Here is a 26,350-nt window from a genome sequence, read left to right as displayed (position 1 = left end):
TATAAATAATACGATGTCATTGAATCGTGAGAATAATTCAACAAGGAGATCTTATTCAACTTCAATAAATCACACAAATAATACAGCTAATATATATCATACAACTTCTATAAATTTCACAAATAGTCGAGCAAAGAGATTTTATTCAACTTTTAATAAATTAAAGAAATTTGATATTTTCATTAAACAGTTAAAACCGGGTGTTTCCTACAAGTTTGTTGATCTTTATTACTAAAAATAGAATCTTGAAGATATACTTTATAGGAAATAAACTATTCTACTGGAAATATTCAGATCCCGTCTTTACATGTAATAGAAATGTTTTTATATTAGATTATGACATGGTTAAAAATTTTACAAGCCAGGTGGCCGTCATGAATACAAAACATTCCCTAAAACTAAATTGGGAATCGTATAAGAATAATAGCAGCTTTAATGTGATGATCACATGTCAGCAAACTTTTGCTTCAGTAAACTTTAATTTATTTGATATTTCAGAAAAAAGATATTTATTTGTTTAATATAAGCACCAAAGAAATACTATTACAAGATATAAATTTCAGTGCTGATTATAATGTCTCGGTTAACTCTTAATAACTTATATTTTTTTAGATTGTGATAAAAGAAAACCCTTTTCTAAAGCATTTCAATTATTCATTCCACCTAGATTCTCTAGGTATCCATGTGAAAATATTTTTAAGTTCCCGATGTACTTCCAAAGTCGATTTGGGAAAACATTGAAATATCAGATTATTATTGCATTGCTAATGTGAACTTGGGTGAATATCTAAACGACAAAAATGGCCTGCTTTCAGAAGTAAAGGTGATTTTGAGTGAAACCCAATATGGTTTTAAATTTTATGATATTTTTAGTTTCAAAAATTGATCAAAATACTTTTAAACAAACTTGGTTCAATTATAGTGCCGGACATCACGCTTTTGTTCTTTTGAACTTAAAAAGAATTTCATTATCTCAATTAAAACAAAATTTGTCACAAATTTTGATCGGAAGGAATAAGACAAATGATTATTACGACGTTAAAAATTATATAAAACCTGGAAGCAGATTTCAGTAAATAAATATATTTTATTGTAGATTATACATTGCATTGTTCAATTCCAAAGGATATACAATATCAGAACCTTCAAATGAAATAAATGCAACGGTTCCTCCTGTTTCGGGAATAACCTATTATAATAAAAAAGATCGCATTTTAATTAGTTGGATAGTACCCAGTTCATGCAATGCGTTCGTAAGAATGTGTTCATACGTAATAAAAGTTGAATGGGAAAACAAAAAAGAAGTATATAAATCAATGAGTTCATTCATTGAAATCAAAAACAACAAGAAAAAGCCACTTTTAATTTCAGTTAAAGTGCGGTCAAATAATCATGAAAGCATTTCAGCTTCTATACGTTTTACGGGTATCTTTTAAAATATTATCCCAAGTGCCAAAAAAGAATACAGAATTAATTTTAATCATCACCGCAGCAATTTTGCTCTTGATTGGAATTCTGTTATTTATGCTACGAAAGAAAATAAAAAATCGTTTGTATACTTCCAAGAAGACTACAAGAAAGTATCAAACTAAATATAATTCAAAGAACTACTTTATACTCACAAAAATTCTCAAATCACAAAGAAAAATTCCAGAAATCAACAATTAATAATATCAATTCAGTGTTAGCTAATCCTACTGGACTACAGACTTTATTTGATGTAGGCTGAAATAAATTTATATTTATAAATATAGCAAATTAGAGAAAATTCAGTTTACAGCGAAATATTTGCTGCTTATTGGTCGGAAAATATTCGAAAAAACCGATACAAAAACGTTCTACCATGTATTCTAAACGTTTATTAAATATTTATAGTCGACCACTCACGTGTGATATTGACCCGCGAGTTTGAGGATACCGAATTGGAGGGACAAACAGATTATATTAATGCAAACTATATTTCTGTATTTATCATTTTAATTTACATGAGGGCTACCTCTCGGATCGGCAGTATATTGCCTGTCAGGGACCTCTTCAAGAAACAATCGAAGACTTTTGGTTAATGGTGTATCAAAATGATATAAAAGGAATTGTAATGTTGACTAAATTAGTGGAAAATAAAATAGTAAATTCGATAAATATTTTTAGATTAAATGCGCATGCTATTTCCCAACAAAGATCAATCAAATTTTATTTTTGAATTTTATGAAAGTAAAATATGTCAAGGAAACTAATTTCGAAAAATACATAATAATCAACCTCGAATTGGCAACAGTTTGTTTCAAAGTACTTATCGATTTAGAAAACCAGGGTGATGAAAGTCGAATTATTTCGATACATGGCTTGGGGCGATTTTAATGTGCCTAATGAGCCAGGAGAAATAATTCAATTTTCCAAACACGTTTATTCAAACTGCGTTAAAAATGGGGACGATAAAATAGTGGTTCATTGCAGGTATTTTTTTATTGGTTAAATAAATTTAGTGCTGGAATAGGTAGGACTGGAACATATATTGCTATTGAAACGGTGCTTCATTACATTGCAAATAACATTAATTTTCGAATCGAAGACATTGTGTCTTCTATGAGGGAATGTAGAGCTGGAATGATACAAACCCTGGTAATACAATTCAAATTGATTAACTAATTTAGCAACAATTTAAATATGTTCATCAAGCTGTTGTGTGGTTGCTCACCACTCAAGATGGTTTTCCTGTTTTATTATAATATTTAGGTCAACATGAATTATCTTCGATTAAAGAAATATACAAATGGAAATAATTTGAAAATAAATAATCTAGTTATTAATAAGATGTTAATTATTCAATAATTTTTTTTCAAAATGTTAAAATTAAATGAAAAATAGAATAGCGGATTGATGTAATATTTATTTTTTATGAGGAACTGCAATTTACAGAATTTAAAGAAAATAAAACTAATTTTACACTCTAATTTAAACTTCAAAAGATATAAAATTTTACTTATCCAAACACCAGACTATAGATTTTATCAAATTCTATGAACATGACGATTCCCCGGAATATTACATTATTACATATTTTTATCTAAAGAAAAATATGGAAAACAAACGTAATCACAAATTTTCATCTAAACTAACAAAAACAAAAAAACAATTAGGAACTGAAAGAAACAAAATCATAACAAAGAAAAACAGGGAAACCAAATTTAACTAGATTCAGACAAATACTGACAAATGTCTGAAAAATTGTCCTCATATAGGGACTTCCTGACTCGTGCCATTTCAATTGATTGCGTAACACACCGGCGAACGGAACTAATATCAACGGTTGAAAAGAAACGCTAACAAATCTTTACAAATAAAAAACCTCCATATCCTCAATCTCCTCAGCAGTGTTAAATTTTCCAGTGACCGGCTGAAAATAACTCAATCAAAAAACTAACCGAAATAACTCTTGACATTAGAGAAAATGCAGGAAGCCTAGCAAGAATTGTGGAATAGTTGGTTTTCAAGTAATTCCACATAAACGGAATATTACTCCTCAACGAAGAAAGACTGGCAATAATCCAAGGATAGTCTTGCATTCGCACAGCGTCCTACAATCAACATAAACGTCAAACCGTCTCTGAGAAGTCAATCACTCGTTTGACCACTTCTTGGTTAGTTGTATACCCAAGGGATGCTAATATTCTGTTTTTCTCTTCACTGAGAACTGAATTGTTGTATATTCCAATTAGATTGTCCACATCACTCATCTCAGTCCCTTCCATCATCACTGACACAAAAACCTACAATAATCATCATGTTTGTTACCGAGGTTTGAATATCAGCATGAATTTGCGTCCCATTTGTAATTCCTCCAAACATTGAACGAGATTTCTCACGGAAATCACCAAATCCATACTTTGCCATCACACCAAACACCCGTGAACGAAGAAGTGAAATAGAACAGTCTTTAAAACTCTAAAACAAAAAAAACCTTCCCCTTCAACAACAGTCCAACCAACTTTCTCATACGGAATACTCACAAATCGGTTAACCAACTGTACAAAAGCGGGATATGAATCAGTTGAGACAAAAATATTGTCGATAGCAGAGAATAAATTGAAAATAGAATCCCAAATCGCATAGTTCACCTCATTTCGAAGATTCCAAGACAATCTTAAACAGTCGACAAACGTCATCTCTCCAATAGACGCCTATTTATCAAAAATTAAATCTAAGCAAACGAGGGAAAGAAAATCATTCAACAGTCCGACTTTGTCGCGAATGTTTAAAACACTTGTACCGTCGGACTTTACATCTTGCACTCCGTCAATAAGCATATCTTTCAGAGAACCAACATATTTTACTCTGTAAAACCCGCTATTGCCAACATTTAACTACAAAAAAGTAGAAACCAAATAACCCAAATACCTTAACCCATTGGTCGATAGATCCACTTAGCTGGAACGTTGATTGTCTCTCACTCAATAAATAATTAATAATTTTTGTTGGATTTGATTTTTGGATGAGATTATACGGTATTTGCCAACAAAATGAGTTTTCTAACAACTCAAAAAATAAAATAAAACCCGCGTTTTTCATACACTGATTTTGTTTGACTGAGAATTCCATCATTCCGTCAACCTCAGAGGCAGAAATCTTAAAACATATTACTCACAATCCACCGAAATGTAAGGAAAGCCTTTTTTGGTGATCCAGAAATCCATGATTCCGGCCACGTCCATTTCACTCACTTCGTTCAAGGCAGTCCACAAGTCGGACGTCACGGTATTCCGATATGCATGACGTTTTAGATAAACCCGTAGTCCATTGCGGAAATTCTATAAACATTTAAAAAAAGAAAAATACTTCTTCTCCTATGAAATTGTAAAGATACCCAATAACAGAAGATCCCTTCGCATAAGATATGATATCAAAAATCTCCTCAATCTCAGAAGGGCCGCCCACAGCCACCTTAGAAGCAATGAGTATCCAATTCTTACTTCAATTGGATGGCTTGTGTCCAAAGAATCAAGCTCCATTGCACGTACAATTTGTTCAACTTGGAATTTTGTCCAAATGTCGTATTCTGGAAAAATATGGTCTACACAATAATAAGATATCCAAGTGGCGAATCCCTCGTTCAGCCATAAATATGTCCACCAATCCTGAAAACTCAACATAAAATTTAAAAAACCATCGTCACAAGATTCCCAAACCACATATGTGCCAATTCGTGAGTAACTACAATGGCCACTCTCTGTTTTATTCCCATGGAGGAAGACTCAGTAGCCAGAAGGGCTGTCTCTCTGTATGTAACCAAACCCCAGTTTTCCATAGCACCTTTAGATTTTTAAATGTTAAAAAACCCATAGCAAAATCAGCAAGAGCAATCATATCGCATTTTTTGAGGGCAAATGGATAGTCAAAGAACTCGGCATAATACGCAAGTGCCTTTGTCGCAATCTAATGATAAAAAACTTTAAAAAAACATTTAAAGCAATTCTGCCCTCCTCGCTTCTTCCAAGACTGGTATAAATCCTCACACGGACTCCATTCGGGTCATAATCTTCGACATAGTCATATGAACCGACAACAAAAGCCAAAAGATAAGTAGACATGATCGGTGTCATTTTAAACCTTGTTATAACCAATCCTTCCTCTTCAAATGGCTCACAAGTGTCAATTTCCTTAAAAAACTTATATTTAATTTCCCACCATATTGGACAGCATTTGTTGATCAGACTTGGCTATAAGACTAACCAAAAAAGTCGCTTTAAAGTCAGGCTCATCAAAGCAAGGAAGTGCCCTCCGAGCGTCAGCGGGCTATGAGAACTCTCCAAGTCCAGTAAACCTCAAATTGAGTAGCCGCACACTTGATGGTCTGTCCCTCATTAACATAAGTAGTTTTATAATATCCCTTCATGTACTGGTTTAGTTTCCCAGAATAACGAATTGAAATCTTTGCATTTCCAACGTTCTATTTTCATTAAAATGATTTTTACTATTTCTTCTGGAACTTGGAGAAGAATTCCTTCTTTCTCAGGCTGGAAGCTTACAGTGGCTAATTGAGACTGTTTGGCTAAAAATTAATATTAGAAAACTTACATTGTTCGATTTTGGCTTCGTCGATTTGCAGATCTACACAGTGGAGAAAGATTTCGGTGATTTGTTCACTAATCTGGTATATTAATAATCTGAAATGAAGAGAACCGAGCAATCAATTGTCACCGTCCCTGAAAATGTCTCTTGTTCAGTATCAGTTTTGATTTGAAGGTCATAACATGTAGGTATGACAGTTTTTGACAATCGCTTAAATTGAGACGAACCGTTCATTACTAAAAGCACGTTACTAAAAACTCCGCGGTGTTATATTTACTTTTAATAAAACTAATTTTTTTATATAGAAAATTATAGAATTAATTATTTTATCTTACTAAACTGATTTTAATTTATTTTCTGCTATTTGACCTGGATTTAAATAATCAAGTTACCAAGATTAAATTTTAATTCTTCGTTCTTAATATATGTATTTAAAGAGACTTTCAATTAATCATTTAATGATTAATGTTGTTTAGTCATTTTACATGTCTCAAGAAAATATGTTGGAATTTACTTCAAAAGCTTTCTAGACAATGTTAGATAATCTAATTTCAAGCTTAAGAAAATTAATTCTAAATCAATAGATTTTAAGAGTATTTAAATTGAATCTAATGAATTTATAATGATTACTATCAAATCAAATTAATATATTTCTTTAATTTCAAGAGCCAAATTTACAAATTATTACAGTCAAACCCCTCTAAACCGACTTCTCGGTATATCGGAATTCCCTTAAAACCGGAATAAACTTCTGGTCCCGATTCACCTCATAAGCCATCACTGCTATTTCAATTTCTATATACCGGATCTCCTCTTTTCCGAATACCGGCTATATTTTGTTGTTCCAACTTAAATTTTCACTTATTGTCAAATAAATTTTGACAACCACATAAATCAGTGATACCACTGAGGAACCGGATGTCTATCTCAGCCACAGCATAAAAGAAAAATAGATGGAGCAGAGACACACGTCTTCGTTTGGATTCTCTTTGTTTGGATTAGTTAGTTTCTTAATAACATGTTCTCTCTCTGTCTTGATCTTATGTGGCTGGCCAGTGCGAGATTTCAACATTACGTTACCATCTTGCGGGACGGTTATAATAATAACCACATAAAATGGGATATAATTAGCAATGACAATAAGCGACAAAGCCAAACAAATATTTTTAAATGTCTTGGACATATTAAGAACAAAGCCAATCACTGTTTGAAAAATCCAAAATCATACAAAAATTGCAGTTTTGGATTTTGTCTTTAAAAAATCCAACGTTTGAAATGCAAAGAACTTTACAACTAAGGAACTTTGAGACATTTAATTTTGAGATTGTCTAGACAAAACCAAAAAAATTCTTTTCATTTTATTTTATATCTGAAAACACTGAAATGAATGTGTTTTGAACTCAAAGAATTCCCTTTCAAAAAAACTATTCTCTGGTTCGAAATATTTAAGCCTTTTTATTTATCTTTACGTCAAAAATCGCTTTGAAAGTTGAAAACGATGACGAAGCGTTAACCAACAATAAATATAGAAAATCAAAAAATATATTTCAGCCTGAAGTATTAGAAAAACTAAACGGAAAAAAATAAGCACGGTAATCTCTATACTATTTATTTATATAAAATAAAGTAGTGAAAAGTGTAGAAATTAAAACACAATGTAAATTCCGATAATACCACTCAATTAGCGCGAGATTAGGATTAACACATGATCTAAAAATTGAAGACAGTAACAATCAGATTTCAAGGGTAAAAATCATCTATAAAATATAAGAGCCCGAACTATCGATAAATTACTTTCCATTGTTAATAAACAGAAGAAACATAAGGAAATGACAAGTCAATGATATAGGTCTTAAAAGGAAAAATATTCTTATTAATTAGAATTAGCTACTATAACATGAAATTTAAGTTTTATTGAAAATTGTTAAAAATCTTTAATTTCGTAGTTTTCATAAATTTTGATCAAAATCGACGCATAATATCCATATTCTATTTTTATAAAATAATTTGGTTTGCATTTTCTTTTATTTTCCATTCTATTTTATTATTTATAAGCTATTCAACTTAACAATCGTACCTAAATCAAAGAACATTATTGCTATAATATAAAATAATTACGAACATTAGTGGTGACAGGGCGTTACCAACAATTAATAAAATTTTATTTTTATTAACATTTGGCCTTTCTCTATAAATGAAAAGTAATCATAAACATTGGCTAAAAATTCAATATCTAATCAAATAAAAAAGGTTTCGTTTTGTTAGTTTTATTTAAGCATCATTTCCGAGATTCTCTTAAAAACTAACTCGTTTTTCTCCTCTAAATTTAATTAAAAAATATTCAGAGTATATAAAGTCTTTTTTATTTCTATATCTGAAAGTAATTTGAAATTTCTTAAGGAAATTGGTGTGATGCTGGGTAAACGAAGGAGGGACAGTCGCGAGGGGTATTGCCTTCGCCAACACATTGGAATTGCAGTTCTTCATGAAAACACACATGCGATAGTGGCTGCCGGTGCGTGACAATTTATATTTGTTTAATCGAAAGCTGCTTTGGATTTGTTACAAAAATTTTAAATTATGATCACAAGTTAGACTCCGGATGAAATGTCTTGGGCTTTATAGTCTTCTTCAGCCGCACGCCAATAAAAGGACAAGATGTAACTTATTTCGGATTTTTAAAAATAAATAGTTACTTATTTTTTTTGTAAATAATATGTGGCTGGCACAAACGGGACCTTAGTTAACATAACGTTCTTTGGTCCTGTGAAAGTGCTATTAATAATATCAACTTTGATAAATTTTGTCAATTGTCACAAATAAAACAAAATTATAACATCAAATACGACGGAAGATTCAATCAAGCAATACCTAAAAAATACTTTTTTTGTCAATTTTCAAAAGTAATATTAATACACTTAATTACTAAACCTAAAGTTTACAAAACACCGGTCGAAAGTTAATTTTCATAAAAAATAGACACGTAAATTATTTAATATTTATGAACGGGAAATCAAATTTTTGTTAAAGTATTGAAAGAATGAGCAAGACCATAAACAATTCCAAAGTTCACAGCACCAGAGAAACCGACAGATAAATTGGCTTTCTTTACTAGACAAAAAACGGTTGTAAAAAGAACAAATAAAATCACATTCCTGTCAATGCTCCGAAAAATAGAATTTTGCCGATATACATAACACTGATTGTAAAAATAGTCACTTTCCTTAAATAAATAAGGGACTGAAGGTAAAGGAGATAAAATAGCACATCCGACACCAACTTTTGTTCCGATTTTGAGCGAATTGAGAACTAACGGAGTATATTTTGACAAGACACGTGTTCTATAGATTGAATAAGCCGGACCGATAACTAGACTTCCAACAAGAACACCAATTTCGAGAGATTTAAATGCCATATTTAAGAAATTCTCTAAACGGGGATGAGTAATTAAGAAAATTTCATCTTTGGTGAATTCATTTTTAAAATAATTCATGAAAACATCCATGCTGCACAGAATATATAAATTTTATATAATACAAATACTTTTTAATTAAAATAAAATTAACCAAATTTAACAAATGCGATTAAAAAACTATATTCAAAAAGCGATCAAATCTGAGCAAAGATTTGTAATTTCTGATGAGATTTATATATTAATTACAGTGTTATATTTTGTGTCCTTCTTATATCACCCTTGAAATTTTCATTTTATTAAAAAAATTGACAATGAACTCTAGTAATTGCAGACAAGTTGGCTCTTGTAGTCCTCCTTACTTTTTTTTACTAAGAAGTGTTTTTGTTCAGCTGGAATTTTAAAATCTTGCCGTTTCTTTGTTGATTTGTGTTCTTCGTCAAATTTTTTCTGAGGTAGATATATTTTTAGAACTGAATTTGTATTCTAGTATTATGCTTTTTAGCGTTTTCTTCATACCAATTGTATATGCTTAGACATTTTTTTGATCTTGAGAAAGTCCACATATTTCTGAAGAATTTTGAGACAATTTCATCCTCTGCGCATTTTAACCCTTTTCACTTTCTCTATTAGTATAAAAAAAAAATTTCATCCTAGTTGAAAACAATTTTCACCTTAATTCGCTGGCTTAAATGTTATATTTGTGCGGTTTTTAAATTTTTACTGATTTTAGATTATCTATTAAGATGACGGCCACTTTATATTAAATTTTCTTTTTTTCCAAATGAATATATCACCTTTGTTATATTGTATTCCTAGTTCAGTTGAAATGGTTGTATTGATTCAAGACCATTACACTGCATAAAGTGATTTTATAATCTCTTGGACTTTTAAATTCAAATTCCTAACATAAATCTATGTGAACACACCAAAAATATGTTTATGTCTCCTGATGTAACCTAAATTTTTAGTAACCAGCTGAGTTTATTTTTGGGGGGGGAATTGTTGAGGATCTTGTTTTCGGTTTTGTTATTAGTTCTTTTATTTCCGATGGCTTTTAATAGAGAATGAGTTTAGGATACGGCAGTAGTGGAGCTTGATATGTTTTGGATGTTCCTGTCAGGGGTTGGTGTTGTGAGATTGTGATTTGGGTGGTTTTTTATCATACTCGCTGAGGCGAAGTCGAGATGGTCTACAAGTTTGATCATGTTGGTTTCCTAATGCATATGGTCGGTCGGAGTAGACTTCATACAACCCGTAATGATTTTGAGTGCTTCGTTTTGCAATAATTGTAGTTTTTGAAGGAGTGTTTTTGACAGCAGAGGCGCCCATGATGGACTTGCGTATTCCAATGTTAAAAGAATGTTTGTATAGGAGTATTAGGCATTCCTTGTTTTGTCCAAAGTCTGTTTCGGTGAGTGAGCGGAGGACATTCATTTTGCATTTGCATTTTTGAGTCAGGTTTTAAATGTGTTGGCGAAATGATAAAAAGGTATACGTTATCCAGAGTATTTTAACTGTTTTGTGTGGAGGGATTTTGAATATTTTTAAAATTTTGATTGTCGAAGTGAAATTGTGTTTTCGTGTATTACTTGTTGGAAGAGTGGCTGATGATTTCGTTGGTGATAGAGATAGACTGTATAGAGCAATCCAGTTATACAGGATATCAATGAATGGCTGAACTTGGCGACATGCTGCCGTTGGATTTATGTTTGATGATGTGATCGTAATATCATCTGCGTATAGAAACAGAGATACATTTTCGGGTGGTGTAGGAATGTCACTTAGGTAGGTGTTGAAAAGTGTGGTGGATAGGATAAAGCCCCAAAGAATTTTATTGGGGATGATGCTTGTATTTGAGCGTTTTTTGTTGAGTTGGACATAACTTTGTCTCACACTGAGGTAATTAGATATCTATCTTTTTGAGTTATTATCGATATTTTGTTTATTAATGGGAGTCGTGGAATGGAGTCAAAAGCTTTGCCTAGATCCAAGGTGATTAATATTTTCCGAACGGGAGGGTTTTTTTTGTTGAGTACGTTTGATATTGTTTGTGTCATATTTGTGAGTACAGTTGTCGTTGAATGTCTGAAGCCATATTGCGTTTTGCTAATTGGATGTTTATAAGATATTCTGTTTAGAACTAGACGTTCCATTATTTTTGAGGAGGTGCACAGAAGTGTGATTGGTTTGTATGATGATGGGTCGGCAGCTGGTTTATGTGGTTTTAATTTCGTGACAATTTTCCAAATTTTCCATATTCGTGGGATGGTGTTGTTGTTAAAAGATTCATTTAGTATCGATGTGAGATATTTTAATCAATGATCACCCAACCCTTTAGGTGGAAACTGCTAATGTTATCGGGTCCAGTTGCATGGGATTGTGTGAGGTTGGCAATTACGTTTTTTTACTTCTTCTTGGTGAATGGATTGGAATTGTGGTCAAGGGGGTATTTTTGTACTCGTGGTTTGTATGAGCGACAGTCTTGTTTGCGGTGGCTGAGGTTTTTGAAGTGTTTCATCAACAGATTGGCATGTTCTTTGTCAGTAGGTAGACCATTTTAAAATTTTATAGACTCGTGAGTTTCTTCATTGTTGGAGTTAACGACTCTGTTTATTGTTTTGAAGAGTATTTTTGTTTTTTAGTTGAGGGTATTGGCGAACTGACGCCAGTTTTCTTTATTCCTTTTCTTGAGTTTGTTCTTGTTTAGTTCCCTTAGTCGGGTGGCAATATCCGTGATTCTTGACCGAGACGTATTATGTTTGAGGTTGTCGAAATCTTTCAGTAAATCTGCTATTTCTTTGATGTAGTACGGGTTGTATTTCTTAATGTTCCCCATGAGGATGTGTCTTTTCGCTGCTTTCGAGATAATAACAGTGAAAAGCTTGTTGGATTTATGTATATTTGATAGGCGTTTGTCTCATATAATTTCCGAGAAAAGTTTTTTTGTTTCGGTTTGATGAAGACTCTATCTGGATCTTTTGTAGTTTATGAAAATGTTATTGTTCAGAATGTTGATTAGGGCATAAGTTTGTATTAGGATTGCTGTATTAGCTGATGATAGCTGATGCATTGTGTTCCATGTAATATTTGATGTTAGGTTTAAAGAGTAAAAGTAGATATCCGAAGAAGTGGTGTCGTGTCTTCCTTTTAATAGTGATCACAAATAATTATATTTTGAAATCTATTCAAATTTTGCTTTTCAATATTTACTATGAGAGAAATATGTGATTGTGATGAAATAGATTTTTCTTTTCGCTTTAGTTCACAAAATTGCCGCGTTTCTTATGGGATTTTATCAAAATAGAACAAGGTTTCAGTAAACAGAATATATTCTGACTGGTTTAGATAACAGGGACTGTTTCTTTAAGATATTCATGAACTTTTTTTAATAATATAAATTAGCAAAATTAGTTAATAATTATAATATTGAAGACAGATTGCGAACAGATTGACTTGCAATTGTTACAAAAAATTGCAGCTGAATCCTTTTTGAACACCATCAGTGGTTAAAGTCATGTTGAATGTTTGCAAATTATTTTATCCAATAACAGAATAGGAAAATCGGTTTTAAGTATATCACTAAATAAAAAAATCTAATAACTTCTCTTTACAATAAGAAAATAATCTTCTAAATCTCTGCAAAAAATAATGGTAAGTTTAAAGTGCTTGTACTTAAGAAAAATCTTAGCAACAGAGTCTGTTAATCTAGATTAAATTTATAGCACGAAAAATAATGCTGATGAATTAATATGGCAACAATTAAAAGCAGAGTTAACAAATTTAGTTGTTAGGAGAAATAACTATAGTTACAATTGTGTAGTTTAATAAATAAGTAGTGTAAAAAATAATGAATTATCAAAACCGAACTAATATTAACAGTTGCTTAGCATTTCAAAAAGTGCTTTAACAATTATTTCCATTAAACAATAAATATGATGTAAAAATTCATTGAAACTAGCAACTGTTTCCTGATGGCATGGTAATTAGACAAACATTAAAAATGAAACTCATTTGATAAAATAGAAAGAATTTGAGGAATTGAAAAATAAAAACCAACATAGCTGAGATAAGGAATAAAGATAAAAAACTTATTTCTATGAGAATTTGTAGGGAAGAGTAAATATTAGAAAATTAGATCATTAGGAAGAAAAAGGAAAGAGACCAGTTAAAGATTAATTAATATTCCTCGCCCTCATCTTCTCCCTCGTTGTCGACGGAATCGACACCGACTTCCTCATAATCCTTCTCCAATGCAGCCAAGTCCTCTCTCGCCTCACTAAACTCGCCCTCCTCCATTCCTTCACCGACGTACCAATGAACGAATGCTCTCTTGGCGTACATCAAATCAAATTTGTGATCAAGTCTGCCCCACGCCTCAGCAATGGCAGTAGTGTTGCTCAACATGCACACAGCCCTCTGAACTTTGGCCAAGTCTCCTCCGGGAACGACAGTGGGTGGTTGGTAGTTAATGCCGACTTTGAAGCCGGTGGGACACCAGTCAACAAACTGGATGGTCCTCTTGGTCTTGATGGTGGCAATGGCAGCATTGACGTCCTTGGGAACTACGTCCCCCCGGTAGAGCATGCAGCAGGCCATGTATTTTCCATGTCGGGGATCACACTTGACCATCTGACTGGCTGGCTCGAAACAGGCGTTGGTTATCTCGGCCACGGACAGTTGCTCGTGGTAGGCCTTCTCAGCCGACACAATGGGGGCATAGGTGGCCAACGGAAAGTGTATTCGGGGATAGGGGACCAAGTTGGTTTGGAACTCAGTCAAGTCCACGTTGAGTGCCCCGTCGAATCGGAGGGAGGCAGTGATCGAACTCACCACCTGAGCCACCAGCCTGTTCAAATTGGTGTAAGTCGGTCGTTCAATGTCCAAGTTGCGTCGACAAATGTCGTAGATGGCCTCGTTGTCCACCATGAAGGCACAGTCCGAGTGCTCCAAGGTCGTGTGGGTCGTCAGGATCGAGTTGTACGGCTCAACCACCGCCGTCGCAATCTGGGGGCTGGGTACACTGCGAATTCCAGTTTTGACTTTTTCCCGTAGTCAACCGACAGTCTCTCCATTAGCAACGAAGTGAAACCAGACCCAGTCCCCCCGCCGAAGCTGTTGTTATGCCAATGCCTTGGAAACCTGTGGAAAATGAGGAATCCCTGCAGTCCAGTGCACTGTTCTGCTGACTTGCGAATTCTGTCCAACACCAAGTCAATCACTTCTTTCCCCACTGTGTAGTGTCCTCGCGCGTAGTTGTTGGCCGCGTCCTCCTTCCCTGTTATCAGCTGTTCTGGGTGGAACAGTTGCCGGTATGTCCCTGTTCGCACCTCGTCTAACCAATCAGCCACATTCCTTCACTCACCCACCACTGTTGGCTCAAGGTCCACAAACACTGCTCGAGGAACGTGCTTTCCTGCACCTGTTTCCGCAAAGAATGTGTTGAATGAGTCGTCCCCACCTCCGATCGTTTTGTCCGATGGCATCTGTCCATCTGGCTGGATTCCATGCTCCAGGCAGTACAGTTCCCAGCAGGCATTGCCAATTTGTACTCCAGCTTGTCCAATGTGAATTGAAATGCACTCCCTCTATAGGTGTATTAGCAACAAGCAGCCACTAACCATTCTATGTATCTTAGTGCGGTATAATTTTATTTAGTATATTTCTAAATGGTTAACCATATAAAAGAGATTTTTTTAATTTGTTTAATATATATTTTAACAATTTTAAATATTTCAAGATATTCTAACCCATGCTTCAAAATACCTTTTTATTAATTTAAGTATCTCGCAAAATATTTGTTGTTACCCGAATGCAATTCTTCTTGTGTGCAAATAACCTAAATTACAAATTTAATTGAATTTTTATTGCAAAAATTTTAAATTGGCATAAAATAGTTACGAACCGGCATAAACAGATTTCAATTGAATAGTTGATATCCGACATTTGTCCTATCAGAGTTTTTTTAATTTTCATAGTTTTTTAAATTTTTATGGTTAAAAAACATAAATCATGGGTCTTCGAAATATAATTTTGGTCTTGTCCCGTATTTTTAAAATAACAGAAAAACCTGTTAGTTGAAGCTACTAATTCATAGGATTATTAACCGACTGACCAAGCACTTTTTATCACAAAACCATTTTATTTACCTTTTTATGAATCCAATAATGCTTTAAGAATCACTTTTTACAGTAATATAATTTGAGCGCTCATTGATAAATTTATAAATATTTTTTATTACAAATCAAATGGGACTTCGAACAATAAACAATTTACGTAGATATAACAAAAACAGAGAATGTCTAGTTTACTTTCTGATAATAAAACAAATTTTCCAAAAACGTATCTAACAAAAAAGAACTTCTTAGTTCTTGTATGATAATTGTTTTTCTATTTTGAAAAAATGTCAATTTTTAAATATTCATGTGATAAGATCAAATTCAAAAAAATTTATCACAAAATGAGTATATCTCAAATTGAGATACATTTATTAAAAATGAAAAAAAGTTAAATATCGTTATTAGAAGTAAATCATTAGAACTTTAAAGACTCACCTTTGAGCTTATATGAGATTAAAAGCTCAAAAATAGACTCTAAAAGCTCAGATTTTTTAAATCAGTTTAAATATATTCGCAGTCTCTTTTCCGAACAAGTATTCAATAATCTCCAAAAAAGAAAAAAATACTCCAAAATTATCTTTTTATTTACACAAACACTACCAAATAACGATATTAAGACTCTATACTATTAAATATACATTTTAGTTTGAAGTAACAATTATGTAAAAGGGCTTTTGTTTGACAGACACTTGACTCATATTTATTATTATTATATAGCACTGTGGGAAAATCATAAATTTAAATTTTCCTTGTTCCACAGCCAGTATCCTCACACACATCCGTTTCCATGCCCCCCTGTTCTTTGCTATAGTCCGTAATGAATCAAGATCGTCCCCACTTTTCAGTCTTTTGTTTACTCCTGTCAAGTCTTCGTTTAATGCGATAGGTAGAGTGACTTTAGGTCTTTCTCGGAAAGACCTAGGCAAAATATTGGATTGGGCAAAATAGTTTTCCATGGCGATGTTTGGCGGAGCGAGGTTGTCCAGTCTCAATATGTGCCCAAAAAGTCTCCATCTGTATTCCAGGATGTCCATGGAGATCGGTGTCGAGTTAGATCTGTTGTATAAGGCCGAGTTATATATTTTTCTTAGGAATTGTATGTTCATAATTCTTCTCAGTTGATTTCGATGAAATTGGTTCAAACTGTTCGTATCAGCATTGGTGATTCCCCATGTCGATCCGTTATACGTCAAGACAGGAACAATAAACGTGTTATATATCATTAGTTTTGTCTTTGTATTCAGTTTCTTTAACCTCTAAATGTTCAGAAATTTGTTATACGCAGCGATCGATAATATCTTTCTATGGGCGATATCTTCAGAATCATACTTATACACTAATTATCAATAAATGACATCATTTTTGTGCACACTAAACTTAAAATTTGATATTGTTATTTCAGATTCTGAATCAGAGTATTCTGATTTCGAATCGAAATATTCTAACAGTTTGATAGTATTTGTTTACTGAATGAAACCCTATTGCTTTTAGGAACCTAAGGTGATCTGGTTGTGGCTGTTATAACGTGAAGAGCCCCTAGTTCCTTTTTGGGATGACAAGTAACCTAATTAATTTGTTGAACATTCTCAACGACGCCGGTATACAGTACTAAACCAAGTCAGCGACAGACCTCATTTTCCCTCTAAGGGACATAGCTAAGAATTTAATAAAGAAATCAACAAATTATCGGAAATTAATTTATTAAGTCAATTTTACCAAAAAAGTTAATTTAGCCTAGTCCCATCATATTGTCGGATTCTGAGTCACTAAAAGGATTGGACGATGATTCCGAAAGATGATTCTTCATTTCCATAGCAGACTTGCCACCACAAGTCTCTAACAATCTCAAAACAATATAAAACTCTTGGCAGAGTTAGAAATACTAGCGACTTCTCTTGAAATGTTCCTTTTTACTAAAAGTCGGAATTCAGACTTGCAACCAGATTCCTTTCTATTGTTGTATCCCTCAATAAATTTCTCAATCTTCCGAATAGTCGAGTTCTTCAAATTGTCAAAATCAATGACCAATTCTTCGAGGCCCTTGAAATTCAATTCTTTACGACACATCGAAATCAGTTCCCCTAACTCGTTTGCTTTGACTTTCCAAAAAGCACAGAAATACTTGGCAGCTTGGTGGTGACAAATCCACATATTCGCCGTTTATCTTCATAAGAGTAGACAACTTCATCGTCACTTTCAAAATTCTCCGCAATTCTTCTTAAACTGTTTTTCCCGTTTAATGTACTCCTCCGAGAAGAATGTCTCGTGTTGCCTCCTTTTAGTTCCAAAATATCTTCTTCGATAGGTTTGATCTAAAATATTGAAATTCTCCAACTCGTTCTTCGACTGATCTCATCAGAGATTCGACCCTTTCTTCATTACAGTAGTGAGTACATGTCTCACTCATAAGCTCGTTGTACAAGTTCTACAAAAAATTCAAAAATGACCCCAAACCTTGAGTTGTTGAGCTTGCTGATATATTTCTGACCCAACAACGTTATAGAGAAAACAATTGTGGAATATTTGTTTAATATCGTCGGAAAATTCGTGGAATGATTCGTATTTCAAAAGTTCGACCTTTCTTTTAATTTTTGTAAGATCCATCGGCGTAGAACATATGCTGAGGTAATCCGGAAATCGAATTGTGTCCACGGGATGATAAAACGGCTCGGAAAATGACTGAAAGTTACAAAAATCCCAAACCACGTATTTTGGGTCGAAAAAATCACAAATTAAACTGAAGCAACGTTTTTGAAGTGCTGCCGTAAATTTTGACTTTTTTGCCTAAACGATATAGCCAAAATGCCACGGAAGCTAATTTTTCAGCCACCAAATCATTATTTTTTGGCTTATTTTGTTCCCTCTTCTTGCCTTCCGCAGGGGTAAACTCCTAGAAATCGGAAAAAATCAACTCCCTCGGCTGGAAGTTTTTTGAGCTTCTCATCAAAATATTTTTTTAGTGCTTCCGCCATGTGTGAGACATCCTAGGATAAAAAATGACAAAATCTGACTTCATTAGGACGATTGTATGTGAGACAGTTGTTTATCATTAAATTAAAGTCGTCGGTCAATTTGGAGGCGTTCTCGTAATAGCCGTGGTTAAGACGTTTAGAAATTGTAGAAAGATCCATCGGATTTTTTATTATCAGTGGATAATCCTGAAAATAATAAAAGTAAGCCAAACAAGTAAATTTAGGCCTTGGTAGTCCACAGGTTTTCGGAAAGGCCAAGATATTTGTTGTTTTATTACAATTGGGAGTATATTCTTTTTTATATACAGAAGGGAGTTTGTTAGGGGAAACTTTTTTTCTTTTTTTGGTTCATTTTTGACAGGATGTGTTGATTCTTCCATAAGATTTAAAGTTTCATTCATTACTACACAATTATTAATTAATAATGTTTAAAATATATAATAAAATCGAACATAACAAACCAGATTATAATAAATACAAATATATTTTATTAATAATAAATGCATAATTTTAAATATATTCTATACTCTTTTATTAAATTAATTTTCTAAACTATTAAAAATGTATAGGCCCCAATGACCATTCACCTTTTCCAGAGAAGATAAGAAAAATCAAAAAATATGCTTTTCCGATGTTTTTTTTGTTGTCCTTGCCTTTGAAATAAATGATATCATCGGCAAACGTACATGTGGGCTTCTTTTGAAAATCGAGGTACAGACCTTTAACAAACCCAAAGTCTGTAACAAGATCACCTGATAAGACTTATTTTGACATCTTTCGGCGTAATTTTAAGGTAATTCTTTTGTCGACAGCGTTATCTCTTAATTAATTTATTGATTGTTTTTTATCATACTGATTGCTAAAATTGAGTGTCTTAATTAACCAGAACCATTCGGTCATATCACGTAATATTAAAGTTATCAATTCAAATGAGGCTAATAGTCGCGTCCAACATGAGGTACCCATCCAATGGTGATGTCGCCTGTCAATCTATTATAATGCCTGTTACAGTGTCAAAATTAATTGCGTTCTAATCAATAACTTAAAGAAAAATATTAATCAACAAAAGAAAATATAAGTTAATTAAGGTTGCTTAAGAGCAGAAAGGATAGCGTGGCTAACTGTTTTAACAGTAAAGAATTAATTGAAATTAAGCGTTTATTTTTTTACTTGATTAATATTAATTATTATAGATTTCCCCGAACGTGTCTTAATCAAAAATATGTAGTAATAAAATAAACCACTAGTCGATTATTGTATGAAAAAATGTGAATGATTTCAGTTGGTTCTCCATATGAAGATTCCAATCTGTTTAGCTTAGTGAAGGATTTGTCCCATAATCCCTTATACTCAAACCTATTAATTATTTACTAAACTTATGTCATTACCAAATAAAAAATTGTATTTAGATTGATGAATATTCATTTTTTATTTATCCGTTTAAAATATTGTGAATTTAAATTCGATAGAGATTTATTTTTAACTGCTTTACAAATGGCATACTTACTGTAAGCATCAATGACGGTAAATATTCATTTGTAGCCATCATTTGTATCGGTAAATATTTTAACGTCTATAAGGTCTTGTTGAAATCAATCATTTTGTATTTTGACAATCCTGAAATTAAGATCTGAAACCTGCTTTAATTTTATGGAATAGAAAACTTTCAATTTGAGCATTCTTTGACAAATCGTTTTATAATTTTCCGCTTCATTGTAAAGTGAGTTTAAACATTCCTGTTGGAGTTTACGAATTCCAGAAAGACTATTTCGAGGAATAATTGGGAGTTTTTCGTGGTGCCGATAGTGGCGGAGACGTCGGGTGCTCTCGGTCCAAAGACTGAAAAGTTTTTCCGCAAGCTCGGAGCCAAAATCTCAATGCGCAATCACGATCCTCTGGAGGTGGACTGGCTATTGCAACGGTTTTCTATCGCCATTATCCGGGGAAACAGTTTGGCAATCCGTGTAAACATAATAATGAATATTTTTGATTAAAAATATTAACTATTAAGAATTGTGGTATATTTTCACTACTGAACTCTAAAACTCCTGAAACTTTACTTTAAATGCACTGTTTGTTCGAAGATCATAAGATCTTTGAGTTCATGATCATCTGGTATAATTTTAAGATTATACAAAAAAGGACTCAAAATCCATTCATCCGAAATATTTAGATCCGTCCCAAAATATACTCCTAAATGAGACATCATTTCTATACTAAGAGTAGGATTCATTAAATTGTTGACCACCTTTTCTAAGGTTGAGAAATCCATTAGATTGTATGTTTCTATTCGACGACGTCAAAAAATTATTAATTTTTGAATTTAGCCATTTTTCGTGGCATTTAAGTATGTTAACATCTGTACATTGATGAGATAAACTCAAATTATTTATGTGACTAAAAATGTCGGTCTAATAAGCCAGCATCTGAATAAATTCGTGATTATTAATTCTTCACAAAACAAAAGATATTCTTTCAATGCACAATCATGAAAATATCTCACTAGTGCAAAAAGTTGACTACAATTAGAGACATCAGTTAATTCGTCCAACTGAAGAGATATAAGGAAAGAACTTGATTTGATCTTTGTAATAATTTGGAACAAAATATCATTGCTTAACTCTACTGTGAATTATATTATTGGATAGCGAGACTGATTAAATCTTTTGTTTCGACTTTGTTCCGAGTATTAATGGAACTATTTCCAATGACATGGTATTATCAAATCGTTTCCGACTTTATGTGGCTTAATAGACTTTGCAATGTTATAGACCACTTTATAAGAGACAAGCAAAATCAGTTTATCAAGATATACAAATCCTAAGTTAGATAAGTCATTTGCGAATCATATCAAGCTCTATTCGAAATCATTGCAACTACTATTAGTTCCATTATGTTAATTTAGAAAGTGCTGTTCCAGTTATATAAATTTAACTTCCAATCAAAAAAGTCAGGTATAATCTAAAAATAATAGATTTCAGATTCGAAAAATTTTGCTTTTTATTTTTTAAATCTGAAAGAAATCCTTTTTTTACAAATTAAATTAATTAAGATCGATTAATCGAAGGGAAGGCCAGCAGCCTGGCGGATTGCCAAATGTGAAAGTAACTATAAATCTTAAAAATCTCGCAGCCGCTAAAATTTTGCGCACACCTCGGTTGGAAACCGCTGCTTTAAATTGTTGTTGCAGCATAACCCCGATCTCACATTAAGTTATGAGACCAGCAGCTTGCAGAAACAACAGCGCCCTCCCAGGTTGCTCCTATAGGACCTCCGGGGAGTGAATGGAAAATTTTTTACGGAGCAAAAGAAGACCAGGACAGCGGAATAGATGGGCAGTGCTTTAAATATTCAATTCAAATCCTTATTTATTAGCTAAAAAAGAATTTTAATTTCTAAAAATCTTTTTTATTGAGGTTAAATCTACTTTCCATTATTTTTAAGCAGTCTAAAAATATTTTTGGTATTTCTTGTATGTTGTTACAACGAAGAAACAAAATTTTTTCGAGAATTTTTGTAGAAATATTTCGAAGAAGCATAAGGCGGTGAAAGATTTTGTCTCTTGTTGAGATTAAGTTATTATTTTTTAAATAATTGTTCAATATTCTAAGATAATTTTCAAGTTCTGTTTTCACATTGTCAGGTTCCTGTAACTCTTGTCGATTAAAATCTAAATATGACATATTTTTAAACCAATTTGAAACAACAAAACACAAAGCAAAATGGCGATTTGATGATTGTCAAAACTACAGTCAATAATTGCTTGAACGCCTTCAAAAATTTGAGTGAAAATAATTTGGTTCGCTTCTTCCTTCATACAGTTTTTAATTATCCTGACTCCATTGGGAAATGGAATCCAATTTTCAACAAAATCATAATTTTGGAAAAAACATAGCATAATAGTTTCAATACATGAATTCTGTAAAAGTGTTTTTTGATCTTGTAGTGAAAACTCGAAAATAAAATCATAAACCCTTACTTTATTAAATCCCTTGATGACCTTGGCAAAAGCAATCAATCGGCTCAGTGCCTCGGTCATGGATTTTAAAATATAACCCCATTTGCTGTTATCGTCAGAAATAAAGAATTTTGAGTTTTTAAATTTCTGGGAGGAAATGACTTTTATATTTTCTCTTTCTGCCAAAATCGGTAGAATCAAATTTTCATAAGCACGTGTGATCTTCTGGATCTCGATTTGATCTTCTAGTGGGAGAACGGACAGTCTTTCGATAAAAGCAGACGAGTTTTCTGATAAATGATTTTTTCTTCTTAATCTGTTTTCTTCAATTAGTCTTCGTTTAGCAACTCTTTGATGTTCGTTTAGAACTACTAAAATGACACTAAACGTAGATTACTTACAATTTTGTGCCATTCCAACTTTCAGGCATTTTTGGAATCGACATTCCTGACATTGATTCCTCGTGTTTTTATCGACAGTACATTTCTTTTCCCATTTACACTGATATTGGATTTTCCTCTGAATTGTTCTTCGAAAGAATCCCTACAGTCAATACAAGCCCAGCTGACCTTGCAACCTTCACATGTCAACTTTCTGTAATGATAACCAGTCGCTAAGTCCCCACAAACCTCGCATGGATGTGAGCTGTTGTTGATAAACGGAACGTATTTTTGGTCTTGGAAAGAATCTGTTGTGATTGAAACTGTGTTTGTTAGTACCAGACAAATTGAACTCATGATGCATATTTAGATATAAAAATGCGGAAATCAGACTAATTAAACGGCATCTGCCTTATGTTTTTTTATTATCAGATTCATATCGATAATCAATTGCTCTGTCTACATTTTATGTACTCAGAAATAATTAAATAATTTATTTTAATGTTTTTAAGTGTAATTTTTTTACTTTATATACTAATTAGACTAGAAAATTACCACAATATTTATTAAAAATTTATAATTCAAACCTGTATCGCGTATTTTAGAATAGTTTGTGCTTTTATTAGTTATTTTATTGGTCATTGACATTAAATATATTTCATTCATTCGAATTTTATAAAATCAACTATTTTCAAAACAGCGAATAAATCGTCATACAAGTATTGAAATTTATATTCGATTAATAACACAATTGTTAAGATAAAGAGTTTCAAAATCAATTATAGATATTAGCGTTCCCATAGAGTTAGTAATACACGAATATAATTGTCGTTAGAAGTATAATCGTCCAAAAAAGTAAAAAAAGAAATTAAGTTTTTTCATCGAAAAGCTGTCATTCCAAAGTAAAATGTCGAGCGAAATAGTCGGGAATGACTATTTTATAGAATAAGTTTTCTTAAAATTTCACCTTTTGTTCAAATTTATTAAGTTTTTTTTATAAATTATAATATTTGACTTGAAAATATATTTTTATTCATACAAGTTTTATTTTAACTCTAGTGTGGTATTTGATAACCTTAGTATTTAATCCATTAAGCATATAAAATCATGTTCAGATATATTCAAATTTAAATATATAAAAGTTATTATAATTTAGAATGGATTCAAAATTACTAAGACTCAGAAATATGTTAAAATTTACTGGATTACGCCACCAATCCACAATTGGCAGAAGATCTCCATATCGTCCTACTGACTTAGTAAAAGAAAGGAGCTTTTGTACCCTTATTCCATTTGGGGTGCAGTTCGGCAGTTTCCATTTAAGCACGTGTGGAACCAGTCATTATATTTAAAGGCTCTTGCCCTTTCGATGGTAGTGACATATTTTTACATTGCCAAACCAATAAGAGAGATAAGTAAGCTTATTTTTAACTAAAATAAAAGTGGAGGGACCTAATTTTGCATTTGAGCAAGAAGACAGGGAATATAGAAAAGGTATTTTCTAGAAGCTGATGTGTAGTCTCTCATTTTGACGATCACTGGGATCCTCAGGCAGTCATTCGAGTCAAATAATTTGGATTTCTTCGATAATTTAAATCCTAACTAACATTTATTTTCGTTAATAAAAACTAATTTTTTGGTTTACTTGTTTTTAAATGTGAATAAGGTTTAATTGATGAGTGTGTAAATTTTTTTTTAAAAACTTGTTATTTGAAAAATCGTCTCAATTTTTTAAATAATGTATAGACAATAAAATCCCAGGCAAAAAAACATTCACGATTTTGATCTTTCAACCTTTATATTTTTAATTCACCAATCTTAAACATGAATAATATACCTTTGCTCTTGTCAATGACAATTGGCGGTATGCCTGTTTTCTGACCAAAGATCGAAAGGAACTTAAGTAAGTGTCTCCACCTGAAGGAGAATTTGTTTTACTTAAATTCGCGACAAATAGTGTTGTCGTGAGGATATAAAGGCTCTTTTGTAGGAGATGGGGAGAATGATCCCGAAACGCACGCTAGAGAGAAGGAAGACACTTTAACTTTTCTAGAGGATCTCAGTAATGATCTTGAGAATGAACTGGTTGGTTATTTCTAGGCAAAACCGATTCTACATCCTCAGAATAAATATTCACAGACACAGAATCATATAAACTACTAGCTCAGCAGTTCGCTTCGCTCACTGCGAGCTAGCTCCTGCGGAGGCCCTGCTCGCTACGCTCGCAGTTTCCTTAAATAACTATAAATTTATGTAGATATATAAATGCGACCTGCTTTGATATAACCTTATTCTAAGGCCTGTGGATAAACGATGTTTGCAGTCCGTCCATCCTTGGCAAATATAAATAAATTTCTCTTCTACCTACCCTTGAGCACCCCACATACAGCTGGCCAGTGAAAAGCACTCGTTCTCTAAAAATAAGCCTACTACCTTTAAGACTGTCCCTGGGCCTTGTTTATTGTCATAGCAAAACTTATCTTCAGCGGAAATTGTAGTCTCTTAAATCTATCGCAGGCCCTTTCATGGTCCATAATAACGTCGACCGATTTATATATTCTTTCTCTGCCAGGGATTTTCATTAATAATCTAAATTTTATTAAGTACCTCATCATTAAGTGGAGCTAATATAGCTCGTTCACGCAGCCAGTCGAATTTCACGTAGTGTTCAGATAGTTCGGATAGACGGCATTCAATAATTCTTCTGCTGTTTCTACGAAAATACATAATTCTTCCGGTAGCCTAATTTTCTGGTCGTGCATTTCTGAAGTGATTGCCCCATTTCCAATATCTAGAAGGATTTGTGGGAATATGCTATTAACGCCTTGTAAATGTGCATGTACATTTACATCTAAGCTAACCTTTTTCACGTGTGTCCACAAATATGACGATTTGAGGCAGGCATTCAATTCATCCGCTGGCGTCCCTCTTTGAATAATTGGCAGCGTCTGTCTAAAATCACCTGCCAATACAACTAATGCTCCCCCAAACAAATGGTCGCTACAATTCTTGATATCTCTATATGTTCGGTCAACTGCTTGAATGCGCCTTTATGAGCCATCGTACATTCATCCCAAACAATTAACCTAGAATGCATAATTCTATTACCCGTAGTTGAGTCTAACAGCAGTCCTGACCTTGTTCAGCTGTTGTCTAAGTTCCCTCACCATTTAAGCACATCTTCCCTCGTTTCTCTTTTTTTGTTATATGGTTCATATTCTCTTGTTTGTTAACATTCTCAGATCTCTCTTTATAGGACATTCTTATGATTTTGTAAACGCGAATCAGTAATTTATATTAAATTTAGCATAATCGAACTTGTCTGTTTCGGTAAAGAAAATGATAATCAGCTTCATCTTTGTAGTATTATAAGGAAAAAAATTAAAGCCTGTTAAATCAAGGAGATTTAAATATAGGCAAATTGAAATTTACATGACTAATTT

General features: G+C 32.8%; 3 protein-coding genes and 1 long non-coding RNA gene across 4 annotated transcripts; 1 reads left to right on the top strand and 3 right to left on the bottom strand.

The window, feature by feature from the left end:
- The first annotated feature begins 800 nt into the window (after positions 1–800).
- Positions 801–2,264, top strand: LOC115228663 (tyrosine-protein phosphatase 1-like). Its single transcript, XM_036498986.1, has 4 exons — positions 801–817; positions 1,567–1,720; positions 1,755–1,845; positions 1,876–2,264. The coding sequence occupies exons 1-4, from the start codon at positions 801–803 to the stop codon at positions 2,061–2,063; spliced, it is 450 nt and encodes a 149-aa protein (XP_036354879.1). The 3' UTR covers positions 2,064–2,264.
- A 1,700-nt stretch (positions 2,265–3,964) lies between these two features.
- LOC115228661 lies at positions 3,965–4,527 on the bottom strand. Its single transcript, XR_003883237.1, has 3 exons — positions 4,396–4,527; positions 4,209–4,361; positions 3,965–4,178 (listed from the first exon to the last, which is right to left on the bottom strand). It is a non-coding gene; the product is annotated as an uncharacterized LOC115228661 (long non-coding RNA).
- Positions 4,528–13,614: 9,087 nt separating this feature from the next.
- Positions 13,615–14,549, bottom strand: LOC115228660 (tubulin alpha chain). The gene has a single exon (XM_036498982.1). It carries the CDS (start codon positions 14,405–14,407, stop codon positions 13,658–13,660), a length of 750 nt encoding a protein of 249 aa, XP_036354875.1. The 5' UTR covers positions 14,408–14,549; the 3' UTR covers positions 13,615–13,657.
- A 7,415-nt stretch (positions 14,550–21,964) lies between these two features.
- On the bottom strand, positions 21,965–24,149 carry LOC115228638 (thyroid hormone receptor alpha-A-like). Its single transcript, XM_029799183.2, has 4 exons — positions 24,117–24,149; positions 22,929–23,070; positions 22,389–22,898; positions 21,965–22,239 (listed from the first exon to the last, which is right to left on the bottom strand). The coding sequence occupies exons 1-4, from the start codon at positions 24,147–24,149 to the stop codon at positions 21,965–21,967; spliced, it is 960 nt and encodes a 319-aa protein (XP_029655043.2).
- Positions 24,150–26,350: the final 2,201 nt, after the last annotated feature.

Source organism: Octopus sinensis, unplaced genomic scaffold, assembly GCF_006345805.1.
Source record: "Octopus sinensis unplaced genomic scaffold, ASM634580v1 Contig10850, whole genome shotgun sequence".
Lineage (NCBI taxonomy): Eukaryota > Metazoa > Mollusca > Cephalopoda > Octopoda > Octopodidae > Octopus > Octopus sinensis.
This window is presented reverse-complemented; position numbering and strand designations above follow the sequence as displayed.

Excerpts from the sequence above, each read along its gene's own strand:
- LOC115228663 (XM_036498986.1), top strand. Across the intron at positions 1,721-1,754 it reads GACTACAGACTTTATTTGAT|CAAATTAGAGAAAATTCAGT; the intron begins GTAGGCTGAAAT and ends TTATAAATATAG. Across the intron at positions 1,846-1,875 it reads ATACAAAAACGTTCTACCAT|TCGACCACTCACGTGTGATA; the intron begins GTATTCTAAACG and ends AAATATTTATAG.
- LOC115228638 (XM_029799183.2), bottom strand. The coding sequence starts at position 24,149 with ATGGAGATCTTCTGCCAATTGTGGATTGGTGGC. Across the intron at positions 23,071-24,116 it reads GCCAATTGTGGATTGGTGGC|GGATTCTTTCGAAGAACAAT; the intron begins GTAATCCAGTAA and ends TATTGACTGTAG. Across the intron at positions 22,240-22,388 it reads AGTCAGGATAATTAAAAACT|ATTTTAATCGACAAGAGTTA; the intron begins GTATGAAGGAAG and ends TGTCATATTTAG.
- LOC115228660 (XM_036498982.1), bottom strand. The coding sequence starts at position 14,407 with ATGGTGGACAACGAGGCCATCTACGACATTTGTCGACGCAACTTGGAC.